This window comes from Arvicanthis niloticus, chromosome 2 (genome assembly GCF_011762505.2).
Source record: "Arvicanthis niloticus isolate mArvNil1 chromosome 2, mArvNil1.pat.X, whole genome shotgun sequence".
Lineage (NCBI taxonomy): Eukaryota > Metazoa > Chordata > Mammalia > Rodentia > Muridae > Arvicanthis > Arvicanthis niloticus.
The window spans coordinates 26,680,252-26,698,403 of NC_047659.1; the positions used below are offsets into that span (position 1 = coordinate 26,680,252).

The window sequence follows — 18,152 nt, forward strand, 5'->3', positions numbered from 1 at the left end:
ATGTTTAATGGATTTTTTGTTTGTTTTGTTTTGTTTTTTATTAGAGAGTGATCTGGGTCACTGTTATTATGCAGTCAGTCATTGCCCAAAATGTTGTTATATGAGATAGAGCTGGATTTAATTAAGTTTGGATCTTTTTTTTCTTTTCTTTTTTACACCTTCATCCCAGGAATAACAAGAGTATAGGTAGTATAGTATAGGAATAACATCAGTACAGGTAGAGTTGAATGATACTTTCTGGGTTTTAAATTATTGAATAAATTTACTAAGTTTTGTTCTCTCATTTTCATTTCTATAGATTCAACTTTTCCCATTGATACACCAAGGCTCTTTTGATGTTTGTTCAAGTTTACTTTTCTGTTGCTGTGATGAAATATATTTTTTTAATTATGGCTTTTTAAAAAAATTCCAGCTCTTCTTGCTAGTATTTCAAAATTGCTGTTGTCTGATCTTCTGTAGGTCAGGTAGGCTTGGTTTTTTTGTCCCCCTTTTATAGGAGTTTGTGTCCTGTGGTCTTCTGCGTGAGTATTTTAGTTTCCAGAATTTTGCTTTATGGTCTGGTAGTGATCATCTGTTTCCTTTTTCTTTGAGGTTTATAAGATGCTTAGTTTTCTACTAGTAACTTGATAATAGCAAAGTATAAGTGGCCTGTCAGCTGCTTTAGTTGTTGGTGTTGCCTGTGGATTTTTAAAACTGTGACAGATAACTCTGATTTAATGCCTAGCTCCTTACATTCATTCAATGAGTAAATTCTGAAAGGCAGCAAGTTAGGCTGTGAGTATTGTAAGATTCAACAGGACTTAAATTTCAGTCCTGATTTCTATAGAACTATAGGCCATAGAACCTCAGCTAATACCTTCCCAAAAGGAAAAAATAAAGAGATTGTGGTACTTACATGACTAAAAGTCATAAATTACTTAATTTGTTTGCTTTTCATAGCTTATATAATAATTCCATGGTTTACTAGGAAAAATAATCTATAATAATCTCTATGAAAACACAAAATAGGTGTAATTATAGTAATGGCCAGTTTTATCTTTAAATTTTACTTATTCTATGTTTATGGTATGTGAGTACATATTACATGGTCTTACTGTGAAAGTCAGAAATTAACTTTGAAATTGGTTCTCACTTTCCACATTTATGTGGATTCAGAGTGAGGTCACTGGGTTTGGTGGCAGAGCTATGTACCTTAGTGAACCATCTCACCAGCCTTTTTAACTTCTCTGTTGTGGTAGATTGGAAACAGGGTTTCATGTAGGTCAGTAGGTAGCTCAGACTTGGATAACCTTGAACTTGTAAGCCCCAGGGATGGAATGGCAGGCTGTTGGTTCCTGGGTTAAGAGGTGCCTTGCTGTGTGATATGCTGATGCTATACTCTCTGAGCTACTCTAGCAGGTAGACTTTAAAAAAAAAAATTCTTTTTAATTACAGTTTATTGAGAAAAGTGTGTGTGTGTGTGTGTGTGTGTGTGTACAGCTTGATGGTAGAGGTCAGAGAACTTTTGGGAGCAGATATTTCTTTTTCTACCATGTAGGTTCCAGATCTCAAATTCAGATCGTCAAGCCTGCTGTCAGATCCCTTTACCTGCTGAGCCATCTCTAAGGCTCCAGGGATACCCCTTTAAAGGAAAGATCAGGTAGTACTACAATTTTAATTACTTTGAATGACCAAGTAACCAACTGAAGTATAATATAGCATATAACAAGAACCTGATAATCCTGTTAATCCCTCTGTCCCAAAAGACAAAATTTCAGTATCTACTTCCATGAGGTGCCCTTTTGCTATTTAAAATCTGAGACTAGTTATGATCATTACCTGAAGCACAGGCCTCTAGAAACTCTATTATGCCTGTTCTGATGGCCAATTTTTTAACAATTTATTTTATGTGTATAAGTGTTTTGCCCAAATATATGTATGTATACCACATGTAAGTCTGGTGCCCACAGAACTCAAAGAGGGCATTAAATCTTCAGGAACTAGAGTTCCACAAGGTTGTGTGCACATGTGGGTCCTCTGTAAGAGTTGTAAGTGCCCTGACCACTGAGCCATCTCGCCAGCTGTCCTGTCCCCCTTATTGAGACACTACCTAAAATCTGATGAAGGAAATGATAGCTGAGCATTTACTTTTAGAAACAATTTTGGCCTCTCAAGTTAAAATAGGAGAGTGTCATAAGTCTTGCTTTTTAATTTCTGGCTACAGCTCTGTCATCTGCCAACTCTGCTAATATAATAATTTCTGATCTACTTTAAAATTTTTTATTTAGAATTGGAGATAGGTGATTTTAAGCAGGAGGCATTTCTTCGCCAGATTAAATAAATTTCTTAATATTTGTTAGGAATTAGCATGAAATCCTCATCTATTATGTTTTGATAGTTTTAATACTTTAAAACTTGATTATATTAATACTTTAAGTTGTTTGTACTTGGAGGAAAGTGACATTTATATTAGAAGAATCTGGATTGTAAAACGTGGTGTTATTCAATCCAGATTCTTATTACCCAAATCTGAAGACTGTTAGTATTATAAGAACGTGGTTTCTCATCTCTACTTTAACAAATAAATGCCCTTGTCCTGTGAGGACAGAATAGTCAAACAACACTGGAACCAGAGTCCTGAAATTTGATTCTCTAAGATACAAGTAATTTATCTAAGAACAGATCATTTGTTTGATTCTCAAGATTGTTGTTATTGTAGATGGTCTCTAAGAACTAGAAAATACTTTGTAACTTAATGGGAGGCATTGCCTGTTGTGTCATACTTTTTTTGGGGGGGGGGGGAGTTCAAGACAGGGTTTCTCTGTGTAGCCCTGGCTATCCTGGAACTCACTCTGTAGACCAGGCTGGCCTCGAACTCAGAAATCCTCCTGCCTCTGCCTCCCAAGTGCCGGGATTAAAGTCGTGCGCCACCACTGCCCGGCTGTGTCATACTTTCTATGGCCAGCCTTAAGTATTAGAAATTAACTTATCCAAGGCCTTGCTTCTTAGTTCCTGAATGCTATTTGTGTTGTTTTTATGTGATCCTTATAATTGTTCAGTTGACTAAAATTCTACCATTAATATGTTCTAAGTTTATAGCATAGTACTAGTTATTAATATATGAGAAAATCTAATCGATGAACTTGGGTCCTACCCTGTAAAGGAAAGTCAGTTGAAAGTGTGGAAACAAAGCTAATCCTGTCCTAAGCAGCCTTCCGTTTGTTGCTGAGCCTTTGTCCATTTTTTTTTTTCATGTTGGTTTTGCTGCCTGGATTATTTCTTTTATGGCTTTGTCAAATTGTCAGTCTTCCTAAATGTCTCAAATTAGATTTGCATTCTTTGGACATCTTTTCCTGTTGTCCAGAAACAGTGGTTTGACTAATTGAGAAAAGACATACTTGTCAGGTTCAAACATGATTGCATACCTGAGCATTTCTCTTCTATCAAATAAGCTTCTTAATAGCAGAGACTGTGCTCATTCACTCTAAAACTTCAAATGAAAAGATAATATCAAGTCTTAACAGCTACACTTAAACATGTTGGAAAAATGGATGACTGATAATTTTTAAATTTATCTATTGTAGCATTAGCTGATTTTTGTATTAGCGTAGTGCACTTCCTGTATCTTGAAGCCCATTTTTTGCATGTATGTGTGCTATGTATATAAATACTTGAATATATGTGAAAAGCATCAGTAGAGCTTGAAGTTTACAGTATTGAGTTGTTGATCAATGCTTTTACGTAGAGTGGAATATCGGAAGAATGGAGAGAAGATGAATAGTCTCAACAGTATATTCCAGACCTGGATAAAGAATGAGGGCAATGATAAGTCTGATAGGGAAATGCAAAGGTTGATAAGCTGAAGCTTTTCATAAAATTGAGGAACGGTTAGTAACAGACTAGAGATGTGTGTGTAATCAGGAGTGGAAAGTAGAAGTTGTTTGTCTTCAGGAGAGGACCAGGATTTTGAAAGGTGAAGGTAGGCAGGAGGATGCAGAGGAAATGGTAGGCAGTGTGATTTTGGGGGAGCATGCTTGGGGAGAGACATGCTGATAGAATGAGAGGTTGTACTGATGAAGCTTAGGAAATGAGACAGTAGTTGGTGGTAGGTAACCTGCCTTCCTTTATTCCAGTATGATGGAGGAACTCTTTGAGCATCATAGCCCTAAATAAACAGATAACCAAAGAAAAACCTGTGAGTCTGAGGGACTTATAATAGGAAGGTATATGAATTTGAGAAATGATAAAAAAGAACTTAAAAGAGGACTTAGAAGGGTGAGGATGATTCATAGGGCCTAGAGTTTGATTTCCTAGGAAGGAAAACGTGTATGGCTAGATTTCACTTTAAATGTGCTGTTGTAAACATGGGTCCTATAGACCTTGTTATTTAAAAGTAACAAGGATACTGTTATCTTAGGATATAGTATCCTAAGGATGGTGTTTATTTATTGCTGAGGATACTACAGACAAGATAGCAATTTTTATTACTATTTGATAATCTCTAATCTCTTGAAGGCTGTAGATTAATTTTACTATAAGCAGTAAGATCTTTGAACATTTATGGTATTGAAAGTCTTTAGAAATTTTGGTTATGAGTGATAATAATGTACACATATGTGACTGAAACATTTATAGGATAACATTCTTTCTTCATTGAGTGTCTTCTGATATTTTTATTTAAAATTGCTTTTTAGCTGTAAATTTTTAAAATATTTTACATTATATTTTACTTATAAAAGATTTTATTATTTTTAAAGCATAAAAGTTAGTGGAATATTTGACATTATTAAAAAAATGACTCGGAGGAGGTCAGCGATTAAGAACACCTGCTCTTGCAGTGGAACTGGATTCCATGCCCATCACCTACATAGTAGCTCGTATCATCTGTAACTTTTGAGTGACATAAAATAACTCTTGCTTACAACGGTAGACTAAAACATTATTGATAATTGCTGCATCTCACTTTCCAAGTTACTATGAGCACATGTTATGTCTGATGGTGTAAATTGGATTGTGCTTGGAATGTGACACCAAAAAGGTGCACATCACCTGCAAACTGAAGCCATGTATACTTACAAATAGTGAGAACATACCACATTTATTTGGCATGCCATTATGATGGTGTTCACAAAGTTCATGGTTGAGAACCACTTGAATTATTAAAAATTATCAAAAATCTCAATGTTTTAAGTAAGTCTGTGGTTACGTATTGAGTCACATTCATAGTTATCAACACCATTGTGGGGCTGTGGTTGTGAGTGTGGCTGATGCTGGGAGATCCCTACACCAAAGGCTTGAATGAAGTTACTAGCTAAGTTCTTAGGCTTTATAGAACTTCAAAAATTAAAATTGTATAAATGATATAATTAAGAATTTGGCTTTGCACATATGTAGCCAAGTTCATATATGCTTTATCACTTAGAATTGTATGATCACGATAAGTTAGTTACTAAGCATATTTACACCTCAGTTTTTTTGTAGGCAATATATTTTTCATTCTCTAAAATACTAGGAATCGAGTAGATTTAATTTATTAAATATATATTTATTAGCTTTTGTTACTGTCTTGTGCAATTTAGAGATATAAAAATTTACAGAAGGAACAGAACTAGCAGCTCCCTTAGAGCATACTTACACTTAGCAGGTGGGTGGACAAATGAGACTTTTTATATATCATATATAATGAGACTTTTTTATAGCATATGTAACTAATGGTGTGGAGGAAAATAAGGCCTTTCAAGAAATAATGGACAAAGAAATTCTAGGAAGGCCTTTCTGAGAGATGAAACTAAAGAAATTCAAAAATAGGCTATTTGGATACTTTCAAAAGTAGGCTATTTGGATACAACTTCAAAACAGGAAGAAACATTGTGGCTAGAGCAGAAGGTGAGAGGCTGACATGTTGAGAGATACAGAGCCTTAAACATCATTGAGGAATTTAACCTTTTACTGACACAAAGGGGATCTTTGTGGGAGTGGCAGGAGTGGAGTGACTGGCTTACTGTCTAAACGATAAAGCTGCTCTAAGGGGAATAAGTGTATTAGGACATTTCAGAGGCTGTTGATGAAAAATGACCAGAACCTGCATATGTTTTACAGGAACTTTTTGTTTAATATTTATGAAATGTTTCCTGCCATGGTTATTATATGATTTGTTGGACTCATCTTTATTTTAATTATTTAGTTTTAAGTGTAGAAGATACTTAAAATTTATAATACAAACTTATTTCCTGTGACTTGAATATTTTTTTCTTAATCTGGTAGTGGTAACACTACCTCAATTTATTTAGCACACAAGGTATAGACTTATTATAAACATATATATATATTATATTATGTATTATGTATATATTATATATCATATAATATTATATATTATAAACATATAATATATATACATATATATATGGTCTTTAAGAATTCTACTTTTTAAAATTGTTACAAAGTTGTGATGCTGATAAGCTGCAGGCATTAAGGGAGAATGATAGTAATGCTTTCTTGGGTATGCAGAAAAAACTATGGTTCAGCAAAGGGGAACTATTCATAATTGATTTTTGCATTTAATTAACAAAGTAACTTTTAAATAGAATTATACATCTAGTTAATATTACTAACACAACTTATGTTGCCTACTTTACATTTTCCAGGAACATCACTTACAGCGAGCTATTTCAGCACAGCAAGTATTTAGAGAAAAAAAAGAGAGCATGGTCATTCCAGTTCCTGAGGCAGAGAGCAACGTCAACTATTACAATCGCTTGTACAAAGGGGAGTTTAAACAGCCCAAACAGTTCATTCATATTCAGCGTAAGTTTGCTAATTGATTGTTTTCTGTTTGTAATTTTAAAATTATCAGCCACTAAAAATATTCTGTATTTGTCTGAGACTTGAGCTTTCAGTTCATACTCTTTGGTGAGTAGAATGTTAAACATTAGACATTTAAATCTGTTTATATTTTCATGTGAGCTTGGAGATCACTTTGAGTTTAATAATATTTGGACCTGTAATGTTTATACAGTATAAGATTTTTAGAACACAGTTTATTATACCATTAAAAAGAGGATGGTTTGCCATTCTCAAATAAGATTCATTTTTAAAAGGCCCCATGTCTATAATGATCACTAGTAGGGCTATATCTTTAGCAAAATTCAAAACATTTTTTATTTATGTTTTATAAAATTCTAAACGTAATTATTGCTAATATTCTGCACACAAGTGTCAGTCTTTCATACCTTGTCAGAATTATCATGTGCTTTACATGTTGGGTTACTTGTTAAGATAGAGATTCGGGGCTTTGGAGAATTCCGGCTGAAGCACTTCTCTCTGACTGTCTACAGGTGTGCCGAATGGAAATGTATATTTAAAAGCTCTAGGGATTTAGGTCTGGGGTTTGTTAATGCTTGGCAGGTACTCTACCCCTAGATTACATCCTCTTAATGATACAAATTTTAATAAATCCCCCTGGGTAATGCTGAAACATCAACATGCCTAAGATTGATTATCTTTCATTGATTTTAAGATGCCCATCTTTGTTTTTTATCTTTGAATTGAGTTCCTCTTCAATTCCTGTTGGTCCTAACTCTTTTATATGCATATTGACTCATTGCTTTTAAATGATACTAAAAATTAAGCCCTAATGTGAGAGAATGTTCTCAGGATGGGACAGACCTAGGCAAGTACTGTCCTACTGAACCACTGCAGCCCTTTCTCTGAAGCAGTCAGGAAATATATAGAGATATTTACAAGCATTACCTATGTGATTTGTTTTCTCTTTGACTTTGAGTCTTTTCAGTTTTTAGAATTTGCCTTTATTTTTAATATCAATGAGAAAGAAGGCAGATTCTCATTTAAACATTTTTCCAAGCCAAAGAAACAGTTGTTTTGTGTTTAGCAAGCCTAATCATAAATTTTTCTTGGGAAATAAAAATGCCAAAACTAAGTGTAACACCTTTGAATCAGCCCTATTCAATAAGCATGACTCTTAGGTTGATCTTTATTTTATTCTAATTTTGACATTCATTTTATTTTACTCTAATGTTAACATGTAGTATGTACTGTATTATATTTCATATTACACATGTCGTTTTATAGTCTGCCTTTTCCACTTATATTTCAAATTTTAAGATTTTGTATTTATAACCTTTCATTTTAAGCTTATATGTAATTTTCTGTGAAATTGCTATTCCAGTTTGCTCACCTTATAGACCAGTTGTATTTAAGGTTAAGCATACTAGATCTCAAGTTCATTTTTTTTTTTAATTAGATTTTTAAAAGAAAGTTTTAAATTTAAAACACAACTTGTAAACCCTGTAAATGCAAGACATTTTAGAAAATGCCACTAATTTTTTTCTTTCCTTCTTACTGAAGATTTCTAAGTATCCGACCATTTACCTAGCTAGGGGCAAAAACTACATTATTAGATATTGATTAAAATCTCCTGTGGTTGTGGGTTTGTTTTGGTTGGAGGAAGAGTAAAGGCTGCTTGGGATAGAACTTACTCAGAGTTTATACTTTGAGTCAGTCATATGTGCTCCTACAACTGTCGTTAACCCTGAAAAATGTCTCAGCACGTCTTTGTCTATTATTTATATAGCCTCTGTATAATGTAAAGCCTTTCTTTGCATCTCACCAACCGTGTTGGGCGCTGCACTTTTTTCACTATAGTGCCAACTTTACTGAATGAATTAAAATTGGGTGTCTTTCCCCTTCCCTCCTCTGCATTCTAAGCTCACTAGGAGCCCATCACATTCACTACAGTAGATCATTACCCGCTGTGGTCGGAAATTGCAGTCACAGCAAATTTGGTTTTCTAATTTCTCTAGCCTTTTGTGCTTTAAGCTATAAGGAGTGGTGACTTGCTTTATATATACCTTATTATATAACTTGCTTTATATATGCCTTATTATATAACTTGCTTTATATATGCCTTATTTGCTTGCACCTTCTTAATCCTCTACACTTATTTTTACTACAATAAGTTTCGTCCTTGGGATGGCTTTTGGAGTATTTTCTGGATCCATTCAGCAAAATTCTTAGTACTGTTTGCTTTAAAGCCCCCTTCTGATATCTCTGTAAACCATAAAGCACATTGAGATCTAAGATTCACATTTTAAAAATCTAAATCTCCTTGCCTATTATACTATGTAACATGATTGGGATTACAATTAAATGTTTGTTGAATCGCCCATAATCAGCTTGAAGAAGTTAATGAAGAGTCGGCGCCTCTATTCCCTGGGCTTGGGGACTGAGGTGGTTAATATTGGGCTGTCTTTCTAGGGAAAAGTAGCGGTTTTGTTGGGACAGGGAGGATTAGCTAAGATTTATTGCATAGCCATAACCTACTGGTAGAAATATGTATAATTGTTATTAAGATGAAGTTATAATTTCTTAAATGGTACAAAATTTACTTTGATTTCAAATTCAAGGTTTTCATTGGTACAAGCTTCTTATTGATATAAGAGTGAGATGAATATTGTTGCTCTCATAGGCATTGTGCCTGTATAACACATTTAGGAATACAAGGCTTAGACCCAGTCCTTCTTTAACTTTTTTAACTGATTTGAGATGGTCAGCCTATGAGTTAAGGACCTATAGCAAATTCATGCCTTTGAGTTTATTGTTAGGGTGTTTTCTATATTCTATGTAGAAATAGCTAAGAGGAGTTAACAGACAACAGTCCAGATTACTTTACATGGATAGTTGTTTCCAAAACATCAGAAATCCACAGAATTGACGTTACAAACATTTCTGTATTTATGTTCATTTTGATTAGAGGCCTGTCTGCTCTTGACAGCTTCCAATCTTGGATTCTAAGAAGAAATTGAACATCTTTGGAGTTATTCCAATTGTGGTGAGACAGCCACTAGGCAAGCATTGCCTCTTGTCATCTACAGACATATTACTGTCCAGAAAAGGACACACTTGCAGAATAGTCAACTGATTATATCTGCCAAGACAGAGTAATCAGCCCTTAATAATTCTGCATCACTAGGTCTGTCAGATGATCCTGGGCCAGAAGGCTGAAGATCGGATGCTCCAACATTTTGTAGTATGGGGACTGTCCAGGTGTTCAGCTGTCTCTATAAATTGGCTATGTTTTAGAAGCTATGCTTTGTGCTTCCCGTAATTTCAGTTAACTCAGTCATTCTGGATTTCTGATGGGGTTGAAGACCTATAGTCTCATAGCCAATCCTGGCTATTTACTTTGAGAGAAAAGATTTGAGAGGATGGTTTTCAGCTGACATTCATTCTAAAGCCAAGAAAAAAAGCCAGGTTCAGAATTAAGGCTTTTAGTTAGGAGAGATGACAGAGGTTCTGGTTAGTCAACAAAATGATGGACTGGGTATTAGGTCTATCTTGCACTTTACTGACACAAATTGGTATAGTTATGCTCTAATTGTATTTTGAGAGAAAAGTTTTATTTTAACAGGAAGGGTGATATGTAGGAGAAGCTAAGGTGGGAGGAGTACGGAGAGGGAGAGGAGGAGGAGAAGGAGAAGAGGAGCTAGGTGATGAAAGAGAGAAGGGGGGGGGGAGACATGGAAGCGGATGTTCACATGTCTCCGCCAGTCAAAGATAGTTGATATATCTAGGTTGGGTATTGGGTTATATTTCTGATTGATATTGAGCATTACCAAACTTATAAAGCCTTTGGTTAACATTTAAAAAAAATTATAAAAGGAAAAAGGAGAAGGGGGAATGGGATAGGGGTTTTCTAGGGAGGGGAAATGGGGAAAGGGGATGGCATCTGAAATGTAAATAAAATATTCAATAAAAAATAAATTTAAAAAATGTTTGTTGAATAAGTGAGTAAATGAATTGAAAATTAAAGATAAGTACAAATCATGATCAGTAATTTTGCAGGACATAAAAATTATATCCTGAAGTTAAATATATGACTAAAGTTATTAACAGTGAAATCTGAAGACTTACTATGTGGCATCCATGTTAGAAATTAAAAAGTGGAGTGTTCTTTTTTTTTAATTGGTTATTTATTTATTTACATTTCAAATGTTATCTCCCTTCAGTTTCCCCTCTACAAACCCCTTATCTCACCCCCCTGCCCCCTTGCTTCTATGAGAGTGCTCCCCCACTCACCCACCCACTCCCACTTCACCACCCTAGCATTCCCCTACAGTGGGGCATCAAGCCTTCACAAGACCAAGGGCCTCCCCTCTCATTGATACCAGATAATGTCCTTTGCTACATGTGCAAAAGTGCGTTTTCTTAATTGTCAGCAGTGTTAGTTAAGACTAGATAGATTGGGTGTGGATCAGGTTTGACGCCACATTCCTAAATACCACCATATGGGAAGTAGAGTCAGGAAGGTTGTGAGTTCAAGGCCAGTCAGCTACATAGTAAGAGTCTGACTCATATAAGCAAAAACCAGAAAGATAGGTTAGTGGTAGAACATTTATCTAGCATATACAAAGCCCTGGGTTTGACCACTAGCAAAGACTCCCAACCCCCACCCCCAAGATGCAGAAAGTGGAACAAATTTGGATGTGAGATAAATATTTTGTTCATTCCTGTCTTTTTCAGTGTCTGTTTTCTATAGTAACTGAGCTGGTATTCTGAGAATTTACTAGTAACACATGAGGGTATTCCTTTTGGACTTCAATAAGTTAATTAAATTTAGATCTCCTTATGAACAGTGGTGGTTACTTTCAGTCAGTTATTTAATTTCCCATTATTACCCTTTTATTTAATGGGAAAATACTTTATTGTTGTCGTGTCAGAGTTTTAGAACATGAATGAATCTGAAGTGTTGTATTATATTAACTTGCATCTGCTTTTGCAGCCAGTAGAATGGTTCTTGGCAGCAAGGCTCTGTTTCTTGATTTAAAAGGAAGGTTCATCTCCTTTTTCACTGTATTACACCTGTGTCTTAATTAGGGTTACTTCTGTCATAGTTAGGCTTTTACTGCTGTGAACAGACACCATGACCAAGACAGTTCTTATAAAGGACAACATTTAATTGGGACTGGCTTACAGGTTCAGAGGTTCAAGCCATTATCAGCAAGGCAGGAGCATGGCAGCCTACAGGCAGACATGTGGCTGGAGGAGCTGAGAGTTCTGCATCTTATTCCAAAGACAGCTAAAAGACTGGCTTCCAAGCAGCTAGGAAGAGTCTTAAAGCCCATGCTCACTGTGACACACCTACTCCCACAAGGCCACACCTCTTAATAGCACTACTCCTCCAGCCAAGTATATACACACCATCACAACCTACAAATATGTATCTTTAGAATACCTCTCCTGCTGAACTAGGAAAGAGTTCAGGATAAAGAATTGGTGAAGTGGCTTCTTATTACCTGTCAGATTGAAAACACACTCAAGAAGGATTGAGTTGTTCTAATCTGTTTTTAAGATCCTGAAGCCAGAGAAAATAGGTATATGTGTGGACAATACTTTGACTTCATTGTACTTGGTGTAGGCTGTTTGGTAAGCTGATCATTTTCAGTCTTCATGGAGAAAAAGAGAAATGTAACACTTGATATACAGTGAGCTTTCATATTGTTTTTAGTTTCAACAAGTAAAATACATGCCAGACTAATATCTAATTTTACTTTGTTATTCATGCAGTAGATCTTCAGTGTTTTTCCCAGTGAACAAACCTGATCATAGACCCTTTTCTTTGAGACAGGGACAAGCATAATTCTATTGAAGAGTTAGGAAGATCTAAGTATACTTTGACTGAAAGAGAAAAGTCCAAGGCAGTTGCTGAGCCTTGTTGCATTTCTGCTCTGCATTAGAATTACTTGGCAGAAGGAATGCATTTCTGGGATCTCTCTCCCTTTCCCCGCCCCCCCCCCATCACTGAGTATTTAATCAAGAAATCAAGATGAGTATAGATTGTATGAAATGACATCCTCTATTAAAAGTAAGCAAGCACTAGAAAAACAGCACCACCAGTTAGAAGCAGACTGTATCTGATTAATCTGGCACTTTCCAGATTAAGTTGGTTCAGTTGTTTAGAAGAATGACTGAGATAGCAACTGCAGTTCAGATCAGCTGATTCTAAAATTCTTCCCCCAGGTTATTGAATAACTCCCACCACCTCCTGAATGTAACATGAGGTAGCTAGAAGTGACAAAGCAGTATCTGGATGGGTGCTAGTTCAGTCAGGAGGGATGTTCCTGACCTAGAAGATGCCATCCAATGATGATATTTTGGGAAGAGCAAAGTAATCAATCCCTTGTCCATTTTGGTAGAAAGATGAAAAGTCTTGAATTCAAGGAGAATTCATGTTCCTTTGACCTCAGTAATTTGTATGTCTGGTATTTAAAAGGAGGGGAATGGATTTACCATCACCTAATTTCAAATATAACAGACTGTTATGAGTAAAGCAATCAGGGAGAAAGTAAAACCACTCTAATAGTTAAATTGCACGTGTTGTGGCATGTGTTTTATGGCTATTAAAATGTATAAAACATAAAAAAATGAGGTTGGCTGTAGAAAACACATTATCTATTGATAGAAAAGGATGGTACATACAGCTGTTGGGAAAACTAATGAATGGCAGAACATTGTTCATGAGAAGGGGCAGGGTGCCATCAGATTGGCGTTTTATGATAAAACAGCAGATTAGGCTCTGGTGAAATAACTCATGCTATTTTATTTTATTTTAGAATTTGCTAAGAAATAAATTTTCTGGTATATTTCAAAAGGCTTCACTTTCCTCTCCCACCAGAAGCACTGAGGGACCCTGTATTTGCTGAAAACCTACTCATACCTGAAGGTGAAAAATAAAAATGTATGCAGCACCCCCATGGCTGGGTGCTTACTCTTGTTCTGGCCACCTTTAGTCATTCATGGCTTAAGCACATTTTAAGTTTGGCACATACCTCCTAAACTGGTTCTTGGGTCTCTAAATTCACCTGTCTGTCCCTACAGTTTTGGTGACAATGACTTAAACTATGACTTAACCTTGTTAGTTTTGTTTACCTTTTCATGTGTTATTAAGATGTAGTGGCAAGTTTTCAGTTCCTTACCTGGAAACCTGAAGTTCCCTGTATAATTGGTTTCTGGCTTTCTCTGACAATCTTTATACCTTTTTCCTCTAATTAAAACATAGTTGTAGTCTGTAGATGATAGTACTGAAAACAAGCACTGCTTGTGTTTGTTCTTTTGTCTTCTGTGATGGCTAGAGACTTAGAGAAAAAAGTAAAAAATGTGAAATTTTTTATGGTTTGTGTTTAAGATGCCTTCAGTAATTATAAATATTTGCCTCTTGGCCTGATGGAGTTTATCCAGCTTTAGTTAATAACTTTGGTATTATTTGGTTTTAAAGAAAGTCTTGCTGTTTGTTCTTTCCCCTCCCCTTTCTTTTCCTCCTTCTTCCTTCCTTCTTCCTTCATGCCTTCTTTCTTTGTCATCTCCCTCTTGGGTCTGCTCTAACACTGAACTTAGATATCCCTGCTCTGTCTCCTCATGCTAGGATTGCATACATGGGTCTTTTATAATTTATATCCTATCCTAGAGGTGGTGGCAAAGATTGGTTTCTCAAGTATTTTTTTTTTTTTAGAATATATGTGCAACTTATTTACTTTTAAAATCAATTTTCACTTTAAATGGGACCATTTTCATTTTTTACTTCAATTAAGGTGATGTGACTATATATGTATCTATGCATATACATATTTTAGTTGCTTTAGGTTTTGGTTTGTTTGTTTGTTTGTTTGTTTGTTTGTTTGTTTTAGAACAAGGTCTTGCTCTGTAGCTCTTGATTGACCAAAACTCACTGTAACCCAGGGTAGCCTCAATTACATAACCTGCCTCTGACCCTTGCTTGAGTACTGGGATTTCAGAATGTACCACTAGACTAGTCCAGTTTATTCAGTTGTACATTTGCTCACTGTTTATTAGGTCAATTTTGTTCATACAAAGAAAATACAGCTTTCATTTACATTTATCCAAGAATTTCATTTTCCTATAGCAACTAGGAATTACTTTGCTGCTCTTTCTAGAAGCATTTTCAGTGAATTTTTAGGCACTGATAATACTGGAGCAGGAATTCTTGGCCAAAATGTTATGTTAGATATGAAGGAACAGACTATAAGGAATATTTTTGAAGGATTTAGAATTAGGCAGGTCGGTTGTGGGTTTTGCTTGTTTGTTTTTAGAAAGAATGTGTCTGGCACTGGGTGTGAGACCCCAGCTGCAGATCAGCCTCCTCTTCCAAGGGACTGAACTGTCTGTTATCACTGTCACCACACACTGGGAGCAGAAAACAATTTACATCTCTGGTTACCAGTAGTGTTTAATTCAGACTTAGTTCAGAGTCAGATTGATATATTTATGAATTTTCTATTTGAGGAACTATAAACAACCTTTAGTTTATATTTGGTATCTGTATGTTTAAATGGACTTGCATTTATATTAGAAGATAAAATTGGTAGTGAGAGAAAATGGTGCCTAAACATACTTTCTGAGAACTTTTTATTTTGATGTAATTTAAATTAAATTCTTAAAATTTCACATAACTTCCAACTCAAGGGAAAGCTGCCACAATGGCGTAGAGAATTCTGTAGACTCTTGTCCATGCTTCACTGAGTGCAGACTTAGCAGCACTCATTGCTGCTTCCCCAGTCTTCCCTGTCCTCTGGCATTCCCTTCCCTCCCCAAGGTAGTTTTCTTTCTGAACTTTTTTCAAGTAAATTTTAGATTTACTTACAAATACCTCACTGTGTGTTTCTTAGGAACAAAGGTATTTTCTCATTTAACCACAGCATGGTTATCAAAATGAATAAATTATCTTTGGTATAGTATAATTAATTAATCTCTGTGCATAATTTAATAGCTTTCTTTATATAAAATCTTTATAGTTAAGGAAATTCCCAAGGAATGTTTTTTTGTTATCTGTCATATCTACTCAGATTACTCCTAAAGTTTTCTTTTGCTTCATGCCAGTGATGTATTTAGGGGACAGCCCAGTTACTTTGTAGAAAGCACCTTAATGTGGATTTACCAGTTGTGACATGGTTCCAGCTGAATGTTAGTCTTTTGCTTACCTTTTTATTGTAGTAAAGAAATGGCAGAGCATAAATGTACCTTAATAACTTTCAGTAAATATTATTAGCTATATTCACATTTTTATACAAAAGATCTCTGGAACTTCTGTTTCATTTGGCAAAACTAAAATTCTATATCATTTGAATAACAGTTGTTCAATTCCTCCCCAGTGCCAGCCCCGGACAACAACTGTGTCTACTTTCTGCTCTATGAGCTTGAGTATTTTAGATAGCTCTTGAATTAACTCCACAGTATCCTTTGTGACTTGCTTACTTCATTTGCATAACGTCCTCGAGATTTATCTATTAGCTTCATAACAGGATTTTGTTTTTATAGTGTTTTAATATAGTAGTCTATAATATTCCACTGTGTCTACCATATTTTTTTAAAAATCATTCATCAGTATATGAACATTTGGGTTGCTTCTCTTGTTTATTCTAAACAATCTTGCACTAAGTGTGGCATCCACACAGCTATTCGGGATCTTGTTTTCAGTTTCTTATGGGCATTAATCCAGATTCGACTACTGAATTATTATTATTATTATTATTATTATTATTATTATTATTATTACCATCATCATCATTACTACTAGTAGTAGAATTTGTAGTGCTTTGAGGAACTGCCATACTAATTGGTGCTTAGCAGTCCATTTTTTCTTACGCTTTTTTTTGGTGCTAGTGCCCATCTTAACAGGAGGAAAGTTAGATCTGATTGTTTTGATTTGTAGTCTCTGATTATTGATTTTGAGCATCTTTTCATATGCTTATTGGCTGTTTATATTTTTTTAGAGAAATACTTCTTCAAGATCTCTGCAAGTTTGTGAACTGGATTTCTTCGTATGGGTTATTCTTGAACTGTAGTACTTGTATTGTGGATAGTATCCTCTTATTACATATATGCCTTGCATTACCCTTGGTTTTTGTTTATGATGTTCATTGTTTCCTTTGCTGTGCAGAAGCTAAGTTTGTTTTGGTGCTTTTGGTCATAGCAAACAAGCCAGAGGAGTTTATAGGGAGGCTTAGTTTGTGGGAGTACTGTGAGTTGACAAGTTCCAGATCTGCCTGGCTTATACTGTCAGGCTCTGTTAGAGGTGAGCTGGAAGTACAGGAAGGGAAGTTAGTGTGAAATCTTATCACAACTTCCTGTGTTTTCTTCTAGTATTGTAGTTTCTGGTCTTAAGCCCATTTATAGTTGGGTTTTATAATATGAGAATCATTTTCCCATGTAAACATTCAGTTATCATTATCTGTTTCTTCCAGTTGGTCCATTTTGGGGACCCTTGTCAGTCATTTTAATACACACCTGAGGGTTCGTTTCTGAGTTCTCTATTTTGTAAACCTCATGCTCATATTTTACTGTTTGGATCACTGTAGCTTTGTAATTTATAGTTTGCAATTTAGAACTTTCATATCCTCGGCACAGCTATTTATTTTAGAAAGAACTGGTAAAAACCCTTAGCAAAGAATGCCATCAGTAAAGAAAACATTTATTTGCCCACGAAATTTTGCTTTATATGCTTTTTTTTTTTTTTTTTTCAGATCTAGTAAGACTGTTTCAGATCTTTCTGATTTCATCTATGTACTGAGTTCAGACCTGAGTTCACTGTCTTGTAAATGTTGAAACAGCCGGTCTGTTGGAAAACACTGCTAGTGTTCCTGCTCTCCCCCTACCCCATTAAGATTCTAGAGATACATTTTGATTTTTGGAATTTATACTATATAAGAAACTAATATATTTTTATTCTTATGTATGTGTTGGTTTTGGGTTAGTTGATGCTGATTATCACTTACTTAGTGCCTGACCTTGGTCTAGATAAGAATTTCAGCTCTCATTTTCCACCTGACAAACTTGAGAGTGAACAAGAATGATGATAGTTTAGAGGGAAAATCTGAGAGTGTCAGAGAGTAAATAGGAACCACTGTCCAAGGACTGTTAAAACACAAAGTGGTTTTTTATTCACAAATATAAGATAACTTTAAATAAACCAGGCCATTTTGATTCTAAAAAAACAAAGCAAAACAACAACAACAAAAACACCCTGAAACAAACCTCCTTTGTGTTTAGCCAGTGCTCTTGACCACTAAGCTATCTCTCTGGTCACCTGTATGATTTTTCTATACCTTGCTTTTTTATGTTTAAGAATAGTTTTAAAAAGG

At 35.2% G+C, this 18,152-nt stretch overlaps 1 protein-coding gene across 2 annotated transcripts in view; it reads left to right on the top strand.

Moving 5' to 3' along the window:
• Positions 1 to 18,152, top strand: part of Epc2 (enhancer of polycomb 2) — an 89,433-nt gene that overhangs the window by 21,822 nt on the left and 49,459 nt on the right. For both annotated transcript variants that reach the window (XM_034495753.2, XM_034495754.2), the window contains exon 2: positions 6,627 to 6,786. In XM_034495753.2, the coding sequence (XP_034351644.1) occupies positions 6,627 to 6,786 (160 nt within the window). The remainder of the gene's footprint in view (positions 1 to 6,626; positions 6,787 to 18,152) is intronic.